General features: G+C 42.1%; 2 protein-coding genes across 2 annotated transcripts; both read left to right on the forward strand.

Annotated features, from left to right (window-relative positions):
* Positions 1-4,237: 4,237 nt before the first annotated feature.
* On the forward strand, positions 4,238-12,956 carry hyal2a (hyaluronidase 2a). The gene is made up of 4 exons (XM_012873303.3): positions 4,238-4,503; positions 6,103-7,075; positions 7,540-7,629; positions 10,822-12,956. Exons 2-4 carry the CDS (start codon positions 6,146-6,148, stop codon positions 11,215-11,217), a joined length of 1,416 nt encoding a protein of 471 aa, XP_012728757.2. The 5' UTR covers positions 4,238-4,503; positions 6,103-6,145; the 3' UTR covers positions 11,218-12,956.
* Positions 12,957-13,488: 532 nt separating this feature from the next.
* On the forward strand, positions 13,489-18,703 carry hyal1 (hyaluronidase 1). The gene is made up of 4 exons (XM_012873305.3): positions 13,489-13,596; positions 14,720-15,627; positions 15,711-15,800; positions 17,703-18,703. Exons 2-4 carry the CDS (start codon positions 14,722-14,724, stop codon positions 18,021-18,023), a joined length of 1,317 nt encoding a protein of 438 aa, XP_012728759.2. The 5' UTR covers positions 13,489-13,596; positions 14,720-14,721; the 3' UTR covers positions 18,024-18,703.
* The last annotated feature ends 6,200 nt before the right edge of the window (positions 18,704-24,903 follow it).

The raw sequence follows: 24,903 nt of genomic DNA on the forward strand, positions 1-24,903 counted from the left end.
CTGAAGGTTGCAAAGACCTTTATCAGTTACAATGAACCTACATTTTTCGTTCCTTTCCTTCTTCGCAATATTTCCAGCACTGTTTCCGACGTTAGCATTTCGGCCAATGAAAATGTACGTCAGGTTCGAGCATCAACAGCTGTGAAGTCCATCCAGCAGCTGGAAGTCCAATCACTTGCATGCAGACATTTAAATATGATAGCATTCCCAATTTTGCACCCATTGTGATTGTGACACTGTGCACAATGATAAAGAGATCATAATTGTGATTTGATGGATTGCGGAGCTTTAAATATAGGCAATGTTTCTTGTTGCCATTTTCTTATTTATGAAGATTCATACATGGCTGCCTTACTCCAAAGACCTTGTTTTCTCATCTTTCCCATTATCCCCCACTTCATAAATAACTGTAAATCAAAACTTTTGGTTTTCTTTTGTTTAAAATAATAGACATTACCAATGCAATTAAAGTATTTTTGCGTCACTTTATTATGGTTGCCAAAAAGTGTTAAAGGTATAAAGTGCTTTATTTGTCATTATACATACAAAGCAGGTACAACAACAACATTTCTTGGATCAGACGGAGGGTTAGCCTGAGCCGCTGCAACTGAGTGCGCCGCCACTAATGGCCGACCTGACCAGCATGTCTTCAGAGGTAGGGGAAACCGGAGCGTCCTGAGGAAACCTATGCAGACACGGGGAGAACATGCAAACTCTACACAGAGCCCAGGACTCAAACCCAGGACCTTCTTGCTGTGAGGCAAGAGTGCTAAGCACAGCTCCACCGTGCCAACAAGGGGACTCTGTTGTGGGTTGTTCATCAGTCGTGGCCTGGGCCAGCCCCTGTTTCTGTGCCTCCACCAGCCACAACCCCCCCTGAAACACATTTGACTGGTGAAGCAGCTGTCCCACTCACCATTAACTGAGCAGTCAACTAAGTAACAGAAAAATCACTGGGAAAGGTCAGCTCCATTTTTGGTATGGTACTTTGCATTGCCTGCCCCTCCCTGCGAAGGGCGCCATATTGCAACATTCCACTAAAGTGATTGTAGATAAGCTTCATTTAACGAAAACCCAACGCATATTTCTACTTATTTATGAAATATGGCTATAGATGGCTTTGAGGCTGACTTGCAAAATAATGAAAATGTTTAATCGCAAAGCGACTAAAGCCACATCAAACAAATTATCATTAATTGCGAACAATATTTACGAGATGCTGTTAAGCAAGTGTTTAACCGCCTCTTATTAGTTTTTAAACTCCAAGTTTTTGTGGTGAGGATACAGCCTTTGATTGTTCTATTTAAAGCAGAGGAAACCATTGGGCCATCTTGTTTATTTGTGTTTCCAGGGGTAACCCTGACAGAAACTCTGTTTTCACAATGCACCAATCTGAATGGCGCTCTGGAAAATCCTACGTCTAGGAAAGTGGCCAAGCACCCATCTGGTGCTCTGGATAAAGTCAGCATTTTCATATTTTTTGTATTTTTATTTTTTGTTGCGCTGGACTCAACCTCAACCTTAAAGATCATGTCGAGTACAGTATCCTGAGATACTGGATCAGAGTAGCAGGGTGTGCTTTGAAGTGGTTTTCTTCTTCTTCTCTTATCAGAACAATATTTTTTTTGGTAGCTGCTCATAGGTTCAGACATGTCTCCTTGAAGTCCCCTCCATTAGGTTGTATCTCAAGGTTCTGTCTTTGAACCCTTGTTCGTTCTATTGTATATGGTTCCTCTATAGCACAATTTCAGCGTCTTTAAAGACATTTCTTGTCATTTTAATACAGATTGTGTAATTTATACACATATTAAGGCTATATAAAAGGTTGAATGGCTGAAAAAAAAAAATCAAATATTACTTTGTGCTCCAGATAAAATTATAACTTGAAAAAGGGATTATCTTAAACCTATACATCTAGCCTCTTATGCTCAATCTTCTATTTGAGAACTTGGATCATATTCGATGCCTTTTTTTTAACGTCAGATATTCATGTCAAATCTCTGGTTCACTTTTATCTGTTAAGAATGAAAGCAAAGTTGATTTTGGGGTCAGAACTGAACATTATGATTTATTCAATAAAGCAGCTTATTATTCATCTACCTGAACCCTAACCCTGGGATACATAAAAGTCTGAAACGGGGGACAGATTGTTTGTCACAATGGCCCCAAGATTCTGGAACTTTTTTTTTTTATGCCATCAATGGATATCCATACGGTTTATTGATAGACAGCAATAGTTCACCTTGTTTAACCAGTTGTGTTGAGTACTTTTCAATGTTTTTGAAGTGTTATCTTTTGTACGAGTGTTGAATTTATGTGTTTTTACAAATGAAACATCTGGGCAGTGCGGTGGGCAATGCTACTCAGTTGTCTGAGTGTAGATCCACCTTTCAGCGCCATTACAGGTTTCAGTCTTTAGGGGAATGTCTCTTCCAGCCTTTGACATCAAGAGACTCAAAGTTTGTTCTGTTCTTGAAATAACTCATGATCATTCATATTCAATAAAGAATGCATTTCAACATATACTTTCAAGTCTTGTCCTAGATATTTAATTTGAATTTGATCTGGACTTTGACTAGACCATTCTAACACAGAATTATGCTTTCATTAACCCATTCCAACATAAGGCCATATGTTTAGGACCATTGCTCTGCTGGAAGATGACACTTTGCCCCATTCCCCAGCCTTTACAGTCTTGGACAAGATTTCCACCCTGATTGCTCTGAATTTAGCCTCATCCATCTTTCATTAACTTTCCTTCAGCGTAATCATGCCACGTATTATAATGTGGAAATAGTGTGTTTAGGGGACAGTTAGTTTCCCTTTACACAGACATACCATTTAGTATCTAATGCAAAAAAGTAGAGTTTTGCTTTCATCTGTGTCCTACATGACCTGTACCAACACTCCTATGGCTTTTCACTGAGAAATATCCTTCTTCTTGCTACACCTTAGATTTGGGAATTACACAATAGTTGTCATATCAACAGATTCTTCCACCTGAGCTTTGAATCGCTGCAGCTCCTCTAAAGTTACCATGATCCTTTATGCTGCCTCTCTGATTGATGCTGTTCTTGCCTGGCCTCTGCCATGATAGGGTCACCATCATGTCTAAGAAGGTCTGAAGCTGTGCCACAGTCTTTCCATTTTCCAATGTTGGATTAGACAAGGCAAGGCAAGGCAAGGCAAATTTATTTATATAGCACAATTCAGTACAGAGACAATGCAAAGTGCTTTACATGATTAAAATATAGGAATAAAAGCAAGTAGGGACAGAATGTAGAAACAAAAAAGAACACTTAAAAACAGTAAAACAGTTTAACTTGAACATTCAAAGGCAATTTTATACAAATGTGTTTTTAATCTCGATAGTGCCCCAAGAGATGTTTAAAGCTTGATATATTGTTTTCAACCTATCTGCTAATCCCTGACCAGTCAGACGTGTTTGTTTGCTCACTACAACAAACCTCTGAGGCGTGCATAGAACCCATGGATTTTTACTGAGATTAAAGTACACAGTTTTTACTAATTATGGGACTTCTGATGGAAATATTGTTCCCAATTAATGATCATCTTTTTGATGTGGCTTTAGTAACTTTGCGTTTAAAACATTTCATTATTTTGCAAGTCAGCCTCAAATGGATTTTATTCAGGAGTGTCAGACTAAAGAGGGTTGAAGAAATGTTACTTTCAGATGCTGTTTTACAACTTTACACGAAAAAATAAAAATAGTTGTAATTTTAACTCACTTAAATATTAAGTCCTGAAAAACTTTGCTAGTTTTTAGGCTTTATGAAAGAACAAAAATAGTCTTTGCATGACAATGACAGTGTAAGGGTTAAAATTTAGCAGTCAACTGTTTCCATGTGCAGTCGTGGATGTAATGTATCTGAAATGTCATTAGTGAATTTATTTTGGGACATGGCAAGCTGTCCTGGCGTGGATCTTGGTGGTTAGTGTGTCCGTCTCACTGCTGCTGCTGCTGGTCAGCTTCTTGGACTGGAACATTCCGGGCTGACAGTGGGTTGTTACCAATTTAACAAAAATGGATAAAAAGTGTCCAAATTAAGGTCCTTGACCCCCATTCAATAGATACGTAGGGGAGTTTCTTAAAGTGAACGCGTTTTATCGAAGAAACTAATCGTGCTGGCTGAGTTTTAAGGACGCCCAGAGAGCGTCCCTCCCCCCTCTTTTGGCGGAATGGTACATCCCATCCGGAATGGTCCGAGCTTCTCGGACTCGGGGAGGTTTGAAGTGACAACATCGCGGGGGGTAAGTTCACTTCATCCCCCGCTGTAGTGGCCGTGGGAAGACCCGGGAGCCGAGCTGACAGGGTGCAACACTCTTACCTCATGCCTTTCCAAAGTTTTTTTTTATTTTTTCTCCACCCAGAGTTTTGTCACCTGGAGGAAATGTTTGTGTTGGTGAGACGCTGAAACGCGCCTGAAGTTTCTGGCTCTTGTTTTTAATATATGGGAATGCTTCCCCAGTCCGCTGTTCAAGGTAGGTCCATCCATCCGCATGCAAGCTGGAGGGATCGCTTTACTGCTGCTTTTTTAACTCCAACACTTAAAAAAAAAAAGAATAAATAAAAAAATGTGTAAGAAATAGTTTTTGAAGTTGTCAGCACAATAAAAGGACGCTTTTTATGAACACTAGTTTGCTTTTTCAAACTTAGTTTTGCAGATGCCCAAACTAAATATGGTCTGGGCAAATAAAATTAATGTTTTTCTCGCAGGTTTGGATGCTGTTATTTAATTATTTTTAAGGAAGTTCTAGGCTGCATTCTTCACATCTCTTTTTTTGTAGTTTTCATTTTATTTCTTGTTATGTCCAGCTTCATGGCAAGCAGAACGGGGCCCCGGTTGCCGTAGTTATGCCAAACATATTTGCTTTACCAAGAGAGGCTTCATACCTATAAATCCTGCCTAGATGCCCAGCCCTTGTTGATTCATTTTATTGCTGAGGTGTTATTTACAAAACGGGGTGGAGGGGGGGCAGCAAGGACAGGGTGAGAGAAGCAATAAAATAGTAACGTGTGTCTATATTTCCTTTTTTACATATTTATTCTATGATTAAACATACGAGTAATTGACTTGTAAGATACTGTGATTGTATTTATTTTTTTGTGTGGTAATTTATTTTTTTATTTATTTTAAATCTGATCTTTTAAGATAATGATTTCTGTTTGTGCCCTATGTGGGGAAAAAGTAGTTTCTCCCCCTAAAGCTAATAACTGGTTGTGCTACCCTGGGTAACACGTGTCTGCAATAGATAGCAAAGAGTGGAGGGGTTTCAGCTTCCTTGCATAATTGTTTTTAACTCCGTAACATAGGATTAAGATTTTGGAGCAAGAACGGCCTATTTTAAGGTCATGCCACAGCATCTCAATTGCATTTGGGTCCAGAGTTTGACTAGGCCCCTCCAAATCCCTCCATTTAATTTTAGTTTTACGCATTCAGACTTTGGATAACGGTCCTGCTGCATAATCTTAGAGTGCTTGAGCTTAAGGTTATGAACTAATGTACAGACATTCAAGGTTTTCATGGTTCAGGTCCTGAAGGAAGAAAAACAGCCCCAGACCGTCACACTACCGCCACCATATTTAACAGTACTTCCTTGTAGAAATTTGCATTTGGGCTCTTAACCCTTACCAGATTGATGGATGTCAATGATTTTGTGTTTTGTTCTTGAGTTTTTATAGATTGGGGCATAATGTGTTGCTATTTTCCCCAACTATTGGCCTACTTCCTGTCGTCAAACAGCTTCTATTTAAGTGGTTTCTTGATTGTACAGGTTAAAGGGGGCTGCTGAAATCCCACTCAGCTTTCCAAAGTATGTAGTCTGTCACTGTTATTTCAAGTTTTTATTTTTATTTTTTCCACATAGGGTCAGGATGGTTAAAGGTAACTTTTTTCTCCCCTCGCTATTAACTGAAATCGTAATCTTAAAACGACATTTTGCCTTTTACTCTGCTTAGGTTTCCCCAGATATTAAAGCTTGTTTGATGATTTGAAACATGTTTCAAACAGTATATGTAGAGGAAGGAAATGCAGTGCAGGAATTTCTAATCCTCAATTTTCCCCCTCCTCTAAATTGTAGAGCCAAGAGGGACACTCTGTTCTGCGGAGACGCATCTGAAGACATGTTGCATTGGACTCCTTGTGACTGGAGAGTGCCGCTCCTGATCGTTCTGCTGTGGGACGGACTCCCTGCGTTGGAAGTGAAGCCCACGCGATGGCCCCTGTTCCCCCAAAAGCCCCTGCTCCTCGCCTGGAACGTCCCGACTCAGGAATGCGGCCCCTGGCACGGCGTGTCTCTACAGCTGGACCAGTTCCAGATCGTGGCCACGCCCAACGAGGGCTTCGTCAGGCAGAACCTGACCATTTTCTACAAGGACCGCTTGGGCTCGTACCCTTACTTTGAGGCGGATGAAACGCCGGTGCGCGGGGGGCTGCCGCAGGTGGCCAGCCTCTCGCAGCACCTCAGCGAAATGCAGAAAGGCGTCGACAAGTACATCCCCAACCAGGAGGCGGCGGGCTTGGCCGTCATCGACTGGGAGGAGTGGCGGCCCCTCTGGATACGCAACTGGGGAGCCAAAGACGTCTACCGCCAGCACTCCAGGGAGCTGGTGCGCCAGAAGAACCCGACGTGGTCCGGCGAGCAGGTGGGCAAAGTGGCGCAGCAGGAGTTTGAGATGTCGGCCCGGAGGTTCATGCTGGACACGCTCAGGCACGCCAAGCACCTGAGGCCCAACAAGCTGTGGGGTTTCTACCTGTTCCCCGACTGCTACAACCACGACTACCTGCGCACCCTGGACAGCTACACGGGCCGCTGCCCCGACGTGGAGGTGGCCCGCAACGAGCAGCTGCGGTGGCTGTGGACCGAGAGCACGGCCCTGTTCCCCTCCGTGTACATGGGCACGGTGCTGCGCTCCTCTGCCTCGGGGCGGCAGTTCGTGCGGAACCGCGTGAAGGAAGGGATGCGTCTGGCCTCGTCCGGCGGCGGGCTGGCACGTCCTGTCTTTGTGTACACGCGGCCCACCTACGACAACTCCCTGGAACGGCTGACGGAGGTGACACGCCGGCCTTTTTTTAACCCCTGCTGCTGACACGTTTTGATTTATTATTCAGAAAGCTTTTGTTGTGATGATGTGGAAACGTGATGTTATACGCTTGTGTCATCCTTCAAACAAGCAAGTCTCAATCACAGCGGGGCTCTTACTCAGTCCCCCCACCCCCCACCTCTTCCTCCATGCTGAGTGGAGCTTCAGCTCTTTAGTTTTCCTTATCGCCAGCCACAGTCCTTTCCTGTTTTGGTAGCAGTCAGACATCCCATATACCTTTTTTTAATTTGTGCGGAGCGGGCAGGAAGGGTGTTGGTTACATTGAAAATCTGCCTAATCACCCATGAAAGTAGAAAAGGGGAAAAAAAAAAGAAAAGCTTGTTTTGATCTTAAAAGAAAAAAGAAAAGAAAAAGCTCCAAAGCAGTTTTTGTTGACCCCGTAGAATTGAAAAAGCTGAATCCTCTTTTTCCAGTTTGACCTGGTGTCCACCATCGGGGAGAGCGTCGCTCTGGGAGCAGCGGGGATTATCCTGTGGGGAGATGCAACGCATGCAACCAACAAAGTAAGCGGCATCCACTCACTCGGTACCTCCTTGAGTTTTTTTTTCCTCATGTCTTCATGTTACAACCAAAAACGTCGGGGTATTTTAATGGAGTTTTATCTTGCAGACTAAAGCAAAGCGATGTTTCCTAGTGACGTGAAAGAAAATGGTTTCAGTTTTTGCACGGCTAGAGATTGAAAACTTTGGCCCATTCTTCTTTGCAAAATAGCTTCGGCTCGGTCTGATTGGACCTCAAACGCATCCCCTCTGCCCCCACCATGTTTTATTGTGGGGATGGTGTGTTCAGGGTGATGAGGAGTATTTTTCCTATCCTGTAAAGTTACTTTATTCTGAAATCTACTGCAATTCACTGAAATTTTCAAGCTGTGTGCAAACGAAATTTCGTTCTGTAAGCACTCTGTGCATACAAAATGACAAATAAAGCTGTCTAAGTCTAAGTTTTTGTTTTCCTCCACACTGCATTTTGCCATTGAGGCTCAACAGTAAAAAACTTTTGTCTCTTCTGACCAGAAACCCATTCTTCCATCTTGGCTGTTTCCCCTACATGGCTTGCGGCGAAATACAAACTGGACTTCTTACAGCTTTCTTTCATCCATTCAGCAATCATGGCTCTCATCTCTAAAGGCCAGCTTTGTTGAGTACAGAACAAACGGCTTTCTTTTTATCAGAATTTCCCTCCTGAGCTGTGAATCTCTGCAGCTCCTCCAGAGTTACTATAGGCCATACTTCTTTGATTTGAGACATACTCCCCCCCCCCCCCCCCCCACATGATAGATTGAACAGTGCTTTGTGAGGCTTAAGATATTTTTTTTATAACCAAACCCTCCTCTCTGACCTGTTCCTTGTTTCTGTGGACCTCACTGGTATCGGAGTAAAGGGGAACTGGTGCATGCCACACTTTTCAGATTTACAATTTCTGTATAATTTCTATATAGTTTATACAATTAAAAAAACTCCGTACCTTCTCCCTTTCACTTTATGGTCATGATGTACTTAGCTTTGGTCTATCACATCAATGCCAATAAAATATATTAAAAGTTTGGGGCTGTAATATGACCAGGAAATGATACGTTGATTGTGAACACTTTTGCCAAACACTTGTTTTGATCCTCTGCTTGTCTGTCACATGTGAAGTCACTTGACACTCAGAGCTCCGGTTCGGTCACTAATGAAACTGTGAGCCGCTTGTTCGGCAGACACACAAAAGATGCTTGTCTGAAGGAACTTTTAAGTCTATGCTTTCAATGATGGCAGCTAAAGGTGCAACTGGGAGATAATATCAAAGGCAGAGAAACACGAAACATGTAAAGTCACACAAAAGTGTGGTTATCTGCATAACTTTACCGCTTTGTCTCATTACGCTGCGTAACGGATGGTGTCTGGGCGGCTTTTAGCTACCGGGTTTGTAGACATCAGTCTAGGACACTTTGCTCGTATGTGGGCTTATAAAAACCCTCTGCAAAGTTCAAATCTCTATCTCCTCCCCCAGTCTGCTCTCTCCCTGTTTGCACATCTGTGCTCACTTGGCAGAACAGAGGCTTGTATGTAAAATACATCAAATCCAGGAGCTTCTTCCAAGATTGTGCAGGGCTGTAATCTGGGCCAGACGTGATTTTTTTTTTATTTTGTGCCTAGTAGACAGGTTTTTATTTACTGATTTGTTCTGGGAAAGAAATTACAAAATGTATCCTCCTGTCTGTGAGCACCTTTAACTCAAACACCTGTTGGATGCAGCTTAAAAAGATGAATCAAAGGGAAAAGCTTTTTGCTCCCCATTAAAAGATCAGTACTAGCGTGTGTTTTCATTGCCATTGTTTGTCATTTTCTTTCATCCATCTAGGTTTATGGAAGAGCTTTTCTCTCCAAAGCCGTAGGGATAACAGGTGCAAAGATGACAGAAAATCTGTTTAGTAAAATGTCTGTGTTGCTGCAGGCAGAGCCTAAATTAGCTCAAACCTTAAAGATTTCTTTCTGTCTTTCTTTTTTCAATAATGTGTTTTTAAATACGGGGAATGATACCTGGACCTGGGAATTAAATTAATTATATCATGACCTGTTGTAGCTGCAAGTTGGAAAACCAGTGAGGCCGACAATCTTGATGATGCGTGTTTCAGTATTTTTATTCAGTCAAACCAGGGCTGCATGATGTCACGAAAATATTTCGCTACAAAACTGTTGCTGAAAATTACAATAAGGGCATCTGTTATGGTTAAACACAAATTTTTTACTCTTTTCCATTGCAAAAAAGAAGCATATTATCGCACATATCACAGCATTGTATGCAATCGAAGCCATGCCGGACCCTAAGGTTGGGGTCAACTTTGCAGGTCAGGTTTCCATTCCTATTGACTTTTACCAACACTGAAATGAGAGATTTCAGAGTAGAAGTTGTGTGTAAAATTAGACCCAATCTGTGTAAAACCAAGAAGAACAAAAAAAACAAAAAACCTTCCCATTATGGTGTTCACTCAAGTTACTGTAATTTTTATTTTCTTGTTTTTAAGCTTCCAATCTGAAAAATCCCGAGCTCTGAAGATGCTTTGGGTCCTCTGTAACAAGACTTTCTGGTTTTCCACTGCAGATTAGACTTGGTAAATGGTCTGTATCGCTCTTTTCCTGTCATAGCAACCGCAATCACATTCATACACCAGGACTCGGATCGTTGGGCCACTTGGGGTTAAGTGCCTTGCTCAGGGGCACATCTAAATGTGACAAGTTGGAAGCTGGCTCGAACCCACAACCTTCTTTTGCAAGACGACTACTAACCAAGTCACTTGTGACTTCCAATGAACGACTAAACTGACCCCCCCCACCCATTAGTGGGTGTAGAGCACGTTTGCTGTAAGTCTTTATTACACCGGAGAATCATAGCTTGTTGTGATTCCTTTAAAAACAACCTCAGAAGAAAAACAGGCAAATTTTAACCTTACTTGTTTATTTCAGACCATTTTAACGGTTGTTTTCTGGTACTTCAGAAATGTATTGCTTTTTAATATTTTTCTTGTAGTAACCTAATAATGAGTAAGTTACAAATCATTGACAGATATTTTGTTCTTATGCTATAAATCTGCTCTTTAAAATGCAGTTTCTTGTTCTTATTTAATCTTTTAACTATTTTTACCCTATATTTATCTGCACGCTTCCGTTTGCTCTTTTTATTTCTTCTCTCCTATATATTTTGCTCTCTTTTAGAACACCTGCTCGGACATGAACGCGTACCTTCAGGACACGCTGAGTCCGTACCTGCTCAACGTCTCCACGGCAGCAGAGCTGTGCAGCCGGGCGCTGTGCGGCTCCCACGGCCGCTGTCTGCGCAGACGCCCCGACAGCGACGTTTACCTCCACCTCAACCCCCTCACGCACCGCCTCGAGAGGCACGGCGGCAGATTGACGGTCAGCGGCGAGCTGGGAGACGCCGATCGGATGGATTTCGAGGCGGACTTTCAGTGCCAGTGCTACAGCGGCTTTCAGGGCGAGGCCTGCGATCTCGAAGACCCTCTGCACCAAAGAGGAGACGCAGCGCCAACCAGAACACCAGCAGCGCTGCAGTGCGTGATCTTGTTGATAACCCTTGTGCTCTTGGGTTGATAATACCAAAAACACAAATCTGCAGATACACTGCCATGCAGAGCTTTTTTTTTTAATTTCCATATTTTCACATTTTGCTCTGCCAAAAACCTGAGTTTATTGTATTGGGGTGTTCTGTGGTAGACCAACACAATAGGGTGCATAACTGAAAAGATCAGAGAAGGACCACAGGGTTTCAATTACATTCAGGTTTATGACATTCTATTACATGAATATGCGCTGATCTAAACCGCTGCATCGTGGCTCTGCCTGCATTTTTAGGGCTGTTGTCCTGGAGAAAGGGAACCTCCACCCCACTCTCAAGTCTTTTGGAGCCTTGGTCAGGGGCTAAATCTGACTTCCCATTAACTCCAAATAATTTGCCTGTCCCTGCTGAACAAAAGCATCCCAACAGCACGATGCTGCCGCTTCCATGTTTTAACGTGGGAATGATTTTATCAGAGCGGCGTGTCCATTTTGGTCTTGTCTCATCCGAGCACCACCTACAGATTTTCTGCGTCTCCTATAAGAATTAAAGAAAAAATACCAGACTTCTAATATTGATTAGTGATATGCACAACTATTTCTTTAACATATTCTTCCATCTGAGCTGTGAATCTCTGCAGCTCCTCCAGAGTTACCATGGATCTTTTGACTGTTCCTCTGATTAACCTTACAATGCCTGCCGGTTCAGGTGGGCAACCATGTGACCTGGTAGTTTTTATTTTAAAATGATTTGAACAATGCTGTGTGAGATTCTCCAAGGGGGGGGGGGGGGTTGTTTAATAACCCAATCTTGCTTTAAACTTTCCTCCTGACCTGTCTACTGTGTTCTTTGGTCCTCATCATGATGTTGGGTCACAAACAAGCAGCTGTAGACAGAGAAGAATCTACACGAAGAGATGAATCTTTAATTTTAAAAGGGTAACAGAGTAAAGCGTGCAGAAAAATTGTGACAATGTTTGAAAACCAGATAACACTCTGTCGGTCTATCACATCAAATCCCAATAAAATACTTTTAACGTGGCAAAACGTGTAAGTAGGGATATAAAAGCTTTTTGCAAAGCACTGCTGGCAACCACCAAGAGGGATTAGTCAGTCGCTCTCTGCTGCAAAACCTCCGTGACAGAAAGTCAAACTTCCTTATAAACAAGGGGACTGAAAAGTGATATTTGTTTATAGATCATAGGCATCTTTTTTTTTTTTCAAGCAGCGGAGGGCTCGCTGGAAATGACACTGTTTACATTTAGCTCTCTGCTCGCCCCTCGGTCGGCGTTTTTCCAAGGCGTCGGGTCCTACGTTTCTCCTCCAGGTCCGACGCTTCTGTTGCGAATGTGTTGAATGACGTGAAGAAATAAAAGTTGTTTGTGGGCGGTCGGGGGGTGGAAACAAAGCACTTACACCAGCTTAGAGCACACAACACGCCGGAAGTGCCGGATTTCGTTTTATTTTTGTTTTCACGACTCTCCACCGTGACCACTCTCTGGCGCCCCGATGTTTTCCACGCACCCGGTTGCAGTGTGGTTATTTATTTGAATGTATTTTGAAGGTGATTTCTAGGTTTTTACGTGTATGTCTGAATCATGACTACTAATGCCTTTATACAACGAACTGTGTGTGTGTGTGTGTGTTTACCTCAAAAGCACAATGCAAGAGTCTATTTAGTGGATAGGTTTGGAAATAAATATGCTTACCTGTGCGAGGATACATTGTTTTCTTCTGATTTGTCACTGTAAATAAAGCAATTTTTTGTGAGGCTGTGCAGTTTCTTGTATTAATTGCTGGAAGCGTCAACGGTAAGACCGGCTTCCCGTCATCGTAAAGGTGCATTTTTGTTGTTTTCAGCTAATAAAAGTAAAGTTTCAACGGGAGGCCTGTGACTTATTCATCAGGGAAGTCCGAGCCGGCTGTTCCCAGGAGGCGTGCAGCAGCAGCAGCCTCTAACTCCTTCTCTGTGTAATTACAGGGTGTTGTTAGCCAGCAGTTATTTATACTACTTTAATGAGCTGAGCAAAGCTTACATATGAATTTGGATGTGTAGGAGTTCATTATGGCTTTCTTGATTGTCTCTTAGTACCCTGTGACCTCTCCAGGCGACCTCAATAAGCCAGCTCTTTTTTTTTTAGCTCTGCTTGTGTGTTTGTATTGAGAAGTGCAGGGGAGAACAGACGCGTTCGTCAGGTTTGATCTGGCCTGTGACTTTAAGGCTGCTTTTACAGGATTTGCATGTCTCTTCTCATTTGATGGTGGAAACCGTGTGCCAGCGCCCCATTGGTTCCAGTTTTGTTCTCTCACTTCCCCTTTGCCTGCTTGGTTTCCCTCCCTGTTTCAGTCAGATCATGGGACTTCTGGTGTGTTGAGCAAATCACAAATTAGAGCCTCTTGAAGGTTGTACATTCGGTAAGTGTGGTTTTTCCCCCTCATTACAAATGTAAAAAGTGAACTTTTTTGTTAATCGTGCTAGTTTATTTGCACTTTACTTGAAATTAGTTGTTTTAGTGTAAGTAATATACTGTACACCAGATTGCAAGTCTTGCCAGGAGTCTCAATAGGGCTGTGAGTGGATCATTCCTACACATTGATTTAAACAAGTCTGCTGTGGCTCTTTGCCAGATGTTCAGGGTCGTTGTCCTGGAAGGTGAACCTCCACACCAGTCGCAGCCTTTAACAGGTTTTCTCCCAGGACTGCCTTGTATTTATCTTCATATGTACTCTGACCATCTTCCCTGTCCCTGCTGGAGAAAAACATCCCCATAGCAAGACGCTGCCACCACCGTGTGTCACTGTGGGAACCACATGGGCGGTAGAGCTCTGCTGCTCCTCCAGAGTTACCACGGGCTTTGTTGCTGCTTTTCTGATTGCTGTTTTGCCTGACCTCATCTTGTGTTATTTTGCAACACATAAGATGGGATGCTTTAGTGATAAGAACGTCTACAGAAAAGTATTTCCACAACTTTCAAGTTTGGCCTGGGTTTTGACTAGGACATTCTGACATGACCACTGTAGCTAGAGCTGTTGTCCCGCTGGAAATGAACGTCCTTCTGAGCCGTAAGCCTTTTGCAGCCTCGGTTGGGTCCTGAATTTAGCTCCAGGAAGGAGGAAAGAGATTTCCACCATCATGTTTTACCATGAGGGATGGAGTGTTGGGGGTTCTCTTACCTGAGCTCGGTTCTCTGCAGCTCCATTAGACGTACCATGGGCCTCTTGGCTGCTTCACGGATGATACTTTCCCATTCTCCTTTTAGATCTTGTTGACAATGTGCGAAACAATGCTCTTTCAAATTTTTCTGTTAATTTTCTCTTCTGCAATCTGCAAGTCTTACTGCAAATTCACAACTGGTCTGGGCTTTGGCAAAAGATTGTTTTCAGTTTTACATTTAGTGCTTGATTTAACTATCTCTATGACTTCTATATTTTTACATGGTACGGACATAAACTTAACATTGTTTTGTAACCTCATAACATTTCACAACACTTCTTAGTGACGGCGCTTGGTTCCTCTTTTCTTTTCTTTCTTTTTTAGCCATGAGGTCCTTTCACCCTGAGCTGCTGCTTCTCTGCGGCCTGCTCAGTCTAACTTCAGGGCTGCAGGGTGCCTCGCCTTTCACCCAGGTGCCGTTCCTCACCGTGTGGAACGCCCCCACCGAGAGCTGCTTCTCCCGGTACGGCGTGGATCTGGACCTGGGGATGTTTAGCATCGTCCAGAACCAGAATCAAAGCTTCTTTGGTGAAAACGTCACGATTTTCTACGCCGACAAGCTTGGGCTGTACCCGCGGTACTCTGCCCAGGGTGTGGCCGTCAACGGTGGGATTCCACAGAACAGCAACCTGGAGGAACACCTCAGAGCCGCCGGCGAAGACATCGACTACTACATCCCCAACAGAGACTTCCAGGGCCTGGCGGTGGTAGACTGGGAGAGCTGGAGGCCTGTGTGGGAGAGAAACTGGGACAGTAAACAGGTGTACCAGGAGGGGTCAAAAGCACTGGTGAAGTCCCGGCATCCAGACTGGAGTCCTGCTCAGGTGGAGGCGGCGGCCCGGGTGGAGTTTGAGCAAGCCGGGAGGAAATTCATGGAGGAAACCCAGAAACTGGGACAGAGAATGAGGCCAAATGGTTTGTGGGGGTTTTATGGATTTCCCAACTGCTACAACTATTACAACGAGAAGAGCGTAAACTACACAGGAAAGTGTCCCGATGTGGAGATCAAGAGGAACGACGAGCTATTCTGGCTGTGGAACGTCTCCTCCGCTCTGTACCCCGACATCTACCTGAGCCTGGAGATGAGGGGCGTCGGCAGGGAGGTGCAGCTCTACGCTCATCACCGCGTCCTGGAGGCCATGAGAGCGGCGGACCAGGTGACCCCTTGGCAGCTGCCCGTCTTCCCCTACGCCCGCATCGTCTACACCTACACGCTGGAGCCCCTCTCCAAGGCAAGTGACAAGTCCGTGCCCTCGAAGTCCGTTTCCTCTTCGGCGTGATCGGATGTGAGGAATGTTCTGCTTTCACTTTGCAGGAGCACCTGGTCTACACGGTTGGGGAGAGCGCTGCGTTAGGAGCTGCAGGGGTGGTGCTTTGGGGAGACCATGCTTTTGATAAATCCAAGGTATGAAAAATGCTGAAACGATCCAACTTGCCTACAGATAAGGAAACCCTGATGTTTTCCTTTTGTGACATGTTACAAACCGTATTTTACCTTTTTGGCCTTTTCACAAGCATTATTACATGGCTTCCAGCACTGTCTTTAGCATCGCCGACACTGCCATCTGTGTCAGGTGTTGGCTTCTACCGCTCTCAGGCTCCGTCCATAAGGCTAAACACTGCAAAAGGGGAACAAAAAGTAAGTAAGGTTTTTTTGAAATGAGTGTATTTGTCCTGGATTTGAGCAACTCTGCCAATGAAATGAGATTTTTGCACTTAAAATAGGAAAAACTCATCTCCATCCTCTTATTTCTAGAGCACTATATCCAATTATTCTATTTTAGGGGTCAACATACTCATTTCATTGGCAGATAATCTTATTTACCTGCTTAATTTGAGGACAAATACACTAATTTCAAGAAACTTTCACTTAATTTTAGTTCCCTTTTTGCAGTGATTTTTTTTTTAGCAGGAATTCGTAAAGTTCGGTGACATGCAAACGTATTCACAGCCCCTGAACGTTTCTCACATTTTGTCACTTTACATCCTCAAACGTTGACACACTCTATTGGCATTTTAGGTAAAACCTGTGAAGCAGAAGGAAAATACTTCATGTTTTAATAAAAATGTAAAGGGGAGGGGTGCGTTTGTTTTTAGCCTCGGTCACTGTGCCACTCCTAATGCGTGTAGAATCATCTCGGTATAAATCAAGCCGGTCTGTGACGGCCCCGAAGGTTTTTTAGAAAACATTAGTGAACAAACAGCGTCGTGAAGACTAAAGGAATGTATCATATATGGGTTGTGGAGACGTTTAAAGACAGAGGGTAGGATGTAAAACAATATTCTAAGCTTTCAACATCTCCTGTAGCACTAAAAATTATAAGAGTAGGGCAACAGTGGAGTATCTACCAGGACAAGACCTTCCACCTGAACTAACATCCTGGGCAAAGATCAGAGAAGAAGCCACGAGGTCTTTAGTAACTCTGGAAGAGTTGCAGAGATCCATCAGCTGAAGTGCTGGAATCTGTTTACAAGCCAAAGATTAGTTATGCACTGTATAAATCCGGCCTTTAATCAAAAGTGGCAAAAATAGTAGAGTTGTTGAAAAAAAAAAAAGCACTGAAAAATGTCTCACAAGTTGCAACGAGCCATAAGCAGGTAGACTAAGTATGTCAGTGAAGGTGCTCTGGCCAGATGAGACCAAAATTAGGCTTTTTGACCTATATGCAAAATATCGTGTGAGATGGAAGATAAACACCCCCAAACAGACCACCCACACCACAATACATGGTGGTGGCAGCATCCTGCTGTGGGGATACCTTAATTTCAGCAGGGGCGGGAAAGCTGGTCAGAGTTGATTCAAAGACAAAAGAAAAAGCTTTTACAGGCTGTCATAAAGAGTTTCACCTTCCAGTGTGACAAAGATCTTAAACATAACAGCCAGGGCTGCATGTAAGGGCTTAGATCAAATTCTTGTGTGCTTGAATGGTCCATTCGAAGTCCACACTTAAATCCAGGCAAAAAATCTGTGACAAGTTTAAAAAAAAAATGTACGTTGACAGACGGTCTTTATCCAATCTGACTAAAGCAGAAGACTTGGAAATATATTGCGACTAAAGGTGTTTTCTACATACCAAAGTCCTTTTTTTTTTTGGCCCTAAACGTACAACGTGACTTGATTTGCTGCCACAAAATGACTTTATAGAGACAATGAAGTGCAGATTTATTTTTTCTGATCGCATGCCATCTCACCTGCTTTTATACGATCTTTTTATAGAGTCAGCTGATGTCACAGGACACATGTGACCAAATATGCTTTAACACACGCATCGCTTTTTATTGTGCACTGTTTTCTCTGTGTGCCCAGGCTACATGCGAGACAGTCAAATCCTACATTGACGAGACTTTAGGTCCCTACGTGGTCAACGTGACATCAGCTGCCGTCCTCTGCAGCCAGGTGCTGTGCTCCTCGCAGGGAAGGTGTCAGAGAATGGACCCGAAGTCGGGGGCCTACCTCCACCTCGACCCGGCGGGGTGGAAGATCCTGTCTGAGAGGAAACCAGCGGGAGGGCAAAACTACAGGGTTTTAGGGCAGATGGATGCACAAAGTGTGCTGCGGATGAAGTCGGAGTTTCAGTGCAGGTGCTATCCTGGGTGGGGAGGGCAGAACTGCTCCAAGCCAGTTTAGAGATCTGAATAGTTTTAGACACTAAAAGAGGAGGAGGGCAAACCAGACTCTTTCTGGGTGGAGTTTACGGGTTGTGTGCTCTGGTGCTCCAGAACCATTGTGCATTTCAAGAATATTGAGAACTCTAATTTAGCTTTCAGGTGTGAGAGTGTTTGCGCAGGTTATCTGTCTAGTGTGTCTCTGGCGGTCCAGTGATGGACTTGCAGAAAATGGATGAATGCATGCATGTTGATTCCTGCTCCTTTCAAAACTGCTAAAATATTTTTTTAAATCACGATTTATTTTTGTATCTGTATTGGTATTTTCAATGTGCACTGATAACGATGATATCTTTTTTACAAAAAATCACTAACCTGTCATGTTGTCTGCCTAAAATGCCAAATCCTTCTGCAAACTGTACCTTGCCATTTTCACGGGAAATATGTAAATAAAACTTTTAATCCCCAGCCAGAATTTCTTTGTTTTACAAGAATACAATACTTCACCTGGTAAATTGTTTTGATTTATCTTTCCTGTAAAAAAGCATTATGCAAGTAACATTTACTCCTTTTTACTAAACTGTTTCCATGGTTGTTGTTTTTTATTCAGCTTTAGATGCTGGAAGAAAACAGAAATTATGAAATCTGCCACGTTTCGGACATCATGAACTTCCTAAAACAATAAACTAAACACTTTTTTTTGTAAAGGTCATCTCAAGTTTTGTTATTTACATATCAGAGTGGAGGAAGTCTCTCATTATCTTATACCCAAGGTGAGACATGTTGTGACTCTTAAGCCAGTGATAGTTCAATATGTTCAGCTCCCTCCAGAATTACTGGCAACCCTGGAAATATTTAGCCACTGTGTGTGTGGGTCGGGTCCGCATCCTGCCTTGTTTGTCAAAGTTCCTCTTATCTAAAACTTTTAAAATAGTATTCTGACTGTGGATTTAGGTAAGTTTAAGCATGAACCTATTTTACTTGCAAACATTTTCTAACTTGACATGCATCTGCCTTAATTGAAGGAGATGTGTTCTTGTCTTTCCCATTTTGAACAGTGGCAAAAAGAAGAGAGTTCACTTAAGAGTTGATCAGCAAGAGTTTTAAAAAGTGAAATTTGAATTAATATCCTAGTGGAGCCACTAATTTGGGTACTAATGATAAAAAACAGTTCTCAAAGTGGATCCTCATTCACTCTTAATAAATGTACTCAAAATAAAGTTTTATTTTGAAATTATTTTTCAGTGTGAGGTGTTGCTGCTGCAAGAAACTTATCCTTTAAGGCCTTTTTTTTTGCTAAAGGTAGAAATAAATTAGGTTTTGTATAGAAAAATGACAGAAGTTAATTACATTAGTGTTTTATTTTATTTCTTTTTTGTATTTTTGTTTTTTCAGTAGTAGTGAAAGGAAGCAGTTCCTGAGTTATTCCGTAACTTAAGAAAACCCAGAATATTCAATAAAAGCTTAAAATATGTGCTTAACATGAAGAGACAACTGTATGTATATGCTTATATATATATATATATATATATATATATATATATATATATATATATATATATATATATATATATATACACACATTTGCTTTTTAAATCTGTTGTTATGACGTTTTATCTATTTATTTTTATTACATGGAAGATTTCTTTTTCTTGCTACCTTCCTAATAAGTGCACTGGGGCTTGGGCATTAACATGCTTGTTGGTTCATGACCAGCAGGTGGTGCTGTGGGACAACTAACCAAAGGAAATCATCAAGGTCACGGCTATGAGAGCTTTAATTTGCAAAAACAGTCAGGTCATATTAAGTAAAAACATGATTTACTCATTACGTTAAGTCATTAGGATTATAGCTCGTCTCTGCAGCAGTTTAGCATCTATGATGAATTAAATCTGACTGACTGAACCCTAGAGAGCGTGAGGTGACCTTGATTGATTTAGGTGTGGCACGGACAATGTTTCCTTATCTGATCGCCACTGCTGCTGCTAACCGATGTCACCGGTGGTGTTTTTTCCTCCCCTGTGTCCCTGTAGGATTAGACGGCTGAAAGAACAGACTCGCACAAGCCCCCCATGCTCCCTGCCTCCAGCTTTAATAGGCTGAATTGTCACAAAATGAGGAGGAGGAGGAGGGTACTTTGTTTTGCAAGCAGAAGCAACACATTTCCAGCATGTGCTTTTTACAACAACAACAACAAAAAAGAACATCCGCAGCTATAGTGCAGCAATTGTCTGAACAAGACAAATTGCCCAACCTGTTTCTTTCAGTCCAAGGACGAATGTTTACCTTTGTAATGAAAGCGGGAACATACAAAATGGCTCTCTCGCACACAGTCAGGGCTGATTGTCAGTCACTTTGTGGTTATTTGCAATTTTCCTTCATCCTGGCAACCTAACATTTGCTCCGTCTACCCAAATTAGAAGAGGACCGTGCCGCAGCGTAGCCTATTAATGCAACGCTGCTTTTTAGAAAGCTTGTTTCAATAAATTGGATTTTCTACGATGTGAAAAATTATTTTGTTAACGCCGATGTTAGATCAAAACCATGAAACTTTACCCATTACAGTCTGAGGAAGACTGAGCTGTTATCAGCCCCGTTTCAACAGGTTATATCACACATTTCAGAAGTGTCCCCGTACTTCCACAGAGGGCATCTGTGACCCGTGTATCTCCTCTGAGGGGTTCCCTTGTCTTTTCTCCAGCCTCTGCCACGTCTGGCAGGCCTCTTTTATTTCCCTATCCCTTCCATCTCTGCGTTTCTTCACTTTGGCGTCTCGCTCTGTCACCCCCCACTCCATGGTCACGTCCTCCCTTTTCCTTCGCCGCTCGGTCTGCAGATCGTCTCGCTTGCTCTGGGTTTAATCACGGTTTTGTCACGCTCTGTCTCAGTGTCCTTCAAGAGGACTCCTGCTCTTATCGAGGCTCTTAAAGATCCTGTGCTCATACTTGTTTACATAATTTATGTTTGTATTATGTCATCGAAGCCCTCGGTCAGCGTTATGCACTGCTCAGGCTGTTAAAAGCGGGCTATTTGGCTTTAAACGCTCAATGGTCCAGGGTTAAACGGGCAGATTTAAGGTCTGGGTTTTACTTTTGTTGCGCAAATAAAGAAAGAGGTCATTCACGCTGGTGCCCATTGTTTTCCACAAGGCCTGGGTAATTTCTCTCCTTGAATTAATTAATCCTTGCCTAATGTAGTTATTTCTGTTCTGTTGAATTTGACAGGTTAAATACCACCTTTAACGTCTGATCATAAGATCCAGACTGAAAGAAAACAATTCAGGCACAAGCAGCTGAAATGAGCCCCCCTGAGGTGGCCGGGCTCAGATTTTCCGAGCACTGCCCAATGGCAGGAGATGTGGGGCAGAATTGGAGCTATAGCAGAATTGATTATATATCCTTTCTCGCCTAGGAACACGTTGGGATCCTATAATTTCTTATCATTTATGCTGGTCGAAACAATCTTGAAGATGAGGTATGTACCCGTTTTCTTGTCACATAAAAAGTTGTGGTTGTCAGCAGGTGGCGATAACATTTGCCACAATGTTGGAAACTGAGCAAACATATTAATCTGTGCATCCTCAAGTATCTTTTCGTCCATCCACCAATGACTTTATTGGTTAAACTCAATGAGAAATCCCATTCTTGGTCCACGCTGGAACAGACTTTCAGTCATCAGACGGTCATTTGGTGGTAGATGGAGAAAGACTTGAAGCAACAGCTCGTTTTGCCCGCTGATCTCAGTCCAGGCTGAATCCTTTTAGACCTCCTGTCTCCACACGTCTTCAGCCTGTAAGACACACAAAGGTGGCAGATGCCACAAAAATCGTTGCTGGAATTTAAGTGGAGGTCGTTTGAAGAAGTTTTGTACTCAAGAACAACTGTTAACCCTCCTTGAAACATAAAGAATTTGATTTTGCATTTGATTGCAAACCTCCTACTAACACACAAAAACAAACAAACAGAACTCTTCATAAATCAGCGTAAATGCACTCCTAAGTTTGGTGTTTGTAAGATTTAGAAAATGTTGAATTTGGATTTTATTGGTTTAGATTAAAGACTATTCATATATCCAGATAGCCTTGGTCCTCTTCTACAGCATCACAGAAAGAAACAGCTATTTTAGCATACACCAAAACCTCTTGAATAAGCACAGAACCCATATGTTTTGTGATTTACAGGCAAACTTACATCCTGGAGCTCTAAAGCTGCTGTTGCAAAGCTTCCTACCTTTAAATATGCTGGTGTATTCAATATATTTTACAGGAACTTTTGTGGAACATGAATTCCTCCTTGAAGTCTCATTGCTTTCGCTGCACTCCTGGTTTGAATAGTTTGTTGTGATCAGTGGTGTGAAATTCACAGTGTTCAAGTCTGTCATCACTGGGCGAGTTTTTCAATTCAATTTTATTTATATAGTACCAATTCACAACACATGTCATCTCAAGGCACTTTACAAAGTTTTCTTCCTGACTTTTCTAAAAATAGACATTTTTACATTCAATGATCCGGGTGTTTTGGATCTTTTAACTGCAGTTTATGTGCAGTGGTCAATTTTGTTTAAACTTAAAATAAAATGTGCCAATGTAAAATGTTTTCAATTTAATTGAATTGAATTCAATTTTATTTTTAAAGCCCCATTCATGAAACATATCATCTCAAGGCACTTTCCAAAGTCAATTTCAATCAGATTATACAGATTGGTAAAAAAAAAATTCCTCTCTAAGGAAGCTTAGAGCTACAGGGAGAATCGTCTGCATTGTCCATGGCTTTGCAGCAATCCCTCATACTGAGCAAGCATGAAGTGACAGTGGAAAGAAAAACTCCCCTTTGAACGGGAAGGAAAACCTCCAGCAGAACCAGGCTCAGAGTGAACAGTCATCTGCCTCGACCGACTGGGGGTTAGAGAGGACAGAGCAGAGACACAAAAAAAGCACAGAAGCACACATTGATCCAGTAATCTGTTCTACATTAGATGGTAATAGCGGGTGAGCCGTCTTCTCTGGATGATGTCACAGTTAACAGAACGCCAGACCAGGTGTGCTTACTATGAAGGATTTTTTTTTTTTTTACAGAGAACAAAAAGTTAAAAGCTGAAATGACGACAAACAATGCAAATTGGAGAACAGTAGGAGAACTCATCAGAGTGAGAGAAATAGACCCTGATGTCCTCCAGCAGCCTAAGCCTATAGCAGCATAACTATAGAGGTAGCTCAGGGTAACATAAGCCACTCTAACAATAAGCTTTGTCAAAAAGGAACGTTTTAAGCCTAGTCTTAAAAGCAGACTGGCTTTTTTCCACAAATTTGGGCCAGTAATTACTCAATTGTTTTTATTACCGTCTTAAATCTGACCTGTTGATTTTAAGTTCTTGATGAAAGCAGTCCTATGTTATCATAACAGCCAACAACAACAACAACAACAAAACTAATGTATCTTTGCATTTAATCCCGTCAAATCTTTTGTGAGAGCAGCCTTGGATTACCTTTTTGGATTTACCACCTCCTGTAAATTAAAAGAGTAATGCATTAGAGGCATTAAATGTAAAGGCTGAAAAAATGAAAAATTAGCTTGAAGGTCATAGCATCCTGTTTGTTAAGGGATAGAGCCCTACAATTTCCCCCTTTTTTTTTTTTTGCCTACAGCTGCAATCGGGCGCCACACCACATCCTCCGAGCATGTGTGGCTGCTAATGAACTCGTGGTGATCATTTAACCTTCAGTTAAAGGAAAGCACAAAATGATGGGGATAAATAGCACCAGTGAGGCTGTATAGGTGGTCGTTATTTCTGTAGCACATTGGCCTCCTTGTCTACATGCCTTCTGATCAGAGGTGAGCTGACAGACTGTCACATGTGGCTCATCGTGAACCACAGTCCCATAAAAACCCCCGTGCAGAACTGAAAAGTGTATTCATTTAAGAGCAACAGGAAACATTACTTTAAAACAGAACGGGGGTTGCTGCCGGAGTCACACAATAAAGATCCCATTAATCATCTAGTTAGAGAACGATTCGTCCCAAAGACGCCAATCAAACCTCTCAAAGTGCAATTTGTTTCCAATCAGGTGCTCAAAACTGCCTGCTGATATCAAATTTATCCTGATAAATCTTAAATATGCTCTGCTCTCATGAATGCACACTGACGGCATCGAGCACAGTGGACTGATGACAATAAATAAGAGTAATATAATGAGAAAATTATTTCTTTTAAGTCCCTGTTCCTTCTTTAGTTTGTAATTATTTTAATATACTTTTCTCCTCAAGCATAATTCATTTTAGCCTTTCCTCGTTCATTTTACAGGATTTGATGTTAGCTCATTTGAATAAACATTTTGCTTCATATTAGTGTGGGTAATGAAGTGGATCTCAGAAGAAAAATGCTTTTGTTAGAGAGCCGAGACTGCCTCTGCTCAAAGACTGTCAAACTGGTCAAATCAGCGGGGGAACTGCTAATTGGATATCAGATTTAATCTATTGTAAAGGGCCAACAATGGTTTGTCTTTTTTTTTTTTCGGGACAAAGTCTGAATGCCAAGAGCTGGGTACATCAAGTTTACAAAAGTGCGAAGGAGAAATCAGACTTTTTTTTTTCTTTCCAATTTGGATTTTTGCAAATGATAAATTTGAACTTTATTTTGAAATTTTTATTTTCCGGTTAATACATTTGGCACTTTTTGTTTTCTGAGCAGTTTGAGCTCAGGACTGAAGGATCCAAAGACCCAGAAAAATCCTACACGGAGAGCAGAACCTATTTCTGATTAATTAAATTCACTATAATGGAGGTTAGGTGTGTGCCCAAGACAACTGAATGATCAAATTAGACCAGAGTGCTTTACATCATGAAAACATAAAAACATCATAAACACATCAAAACGTTGGTTTGAGATACCAGTAACAAAAAAAT

Source organism: Fundulus heteroclitus, chromosome 20 (genome assembly GCF_011125445.2).
Source record: "Fundulus heteroclitus isolate FHET01 chromosome 20, MU-UCD_Fhet_4.1, whole genome shotgun sequence".
NCBI lineage: Eukaryota > Metazoa > Chordata > Actinopteri > Cyprinodontiformes > Fundulidae > Fundulus > Fundulus heteroclitus.

What these genes read in the sequence shown, in the direction of transcription:
- hyal2a (XM_012873303.3), top strand. Translation starts at nt 6,146, where the DNA reads ATGTTGCATTGGACTCCTTGTGACTGGAGAGTGCCGCTCCTGATCGTT. An exon ending in CCCTGGAACGGCTGACGGAG is followed by an intron (nt 7,076 to 7,539) that starts GTGACACGCCGG and finishes CTCTTTTTCCAG; the next exon opens with TTTGACCTGGTGTCCACCAT. An exon ending in CAACGCATGCAACCAACAAA is followed by an intron (nt 7,630 to 10,821) that starts GTAAGCGGCATC and finishes GCTCTCTTTTAG; the next exon opens with AACACCTGCTCGGACATGAA.
- hyal1 (XM_012873305.3), top strand. Translation starts at nt 14,722, where the DNA reads ATGAGGTCCTTTCACCCTGAGCTGCTGCTTCTCTGCGGCCTGCTCAGT. An exon ending in CGCTGGAGCCCCTCTCCAAG is followed by an intron (nt 15,628 to 15,710) that starts GCAAGTGACAAG and finishes TTCACTTTGCAG; the next exon opens with GAGCACCTGGTCTACACGGT. An exon ending in ATGCTTTTGATAAATCCAAG is followed by an intron (nt 15,801 to 17,702) that starts GTATGAAAAATG and finishes CTGTGTGCCCAG; the next exon opens with GCTACATGCGAGACAGTCAA.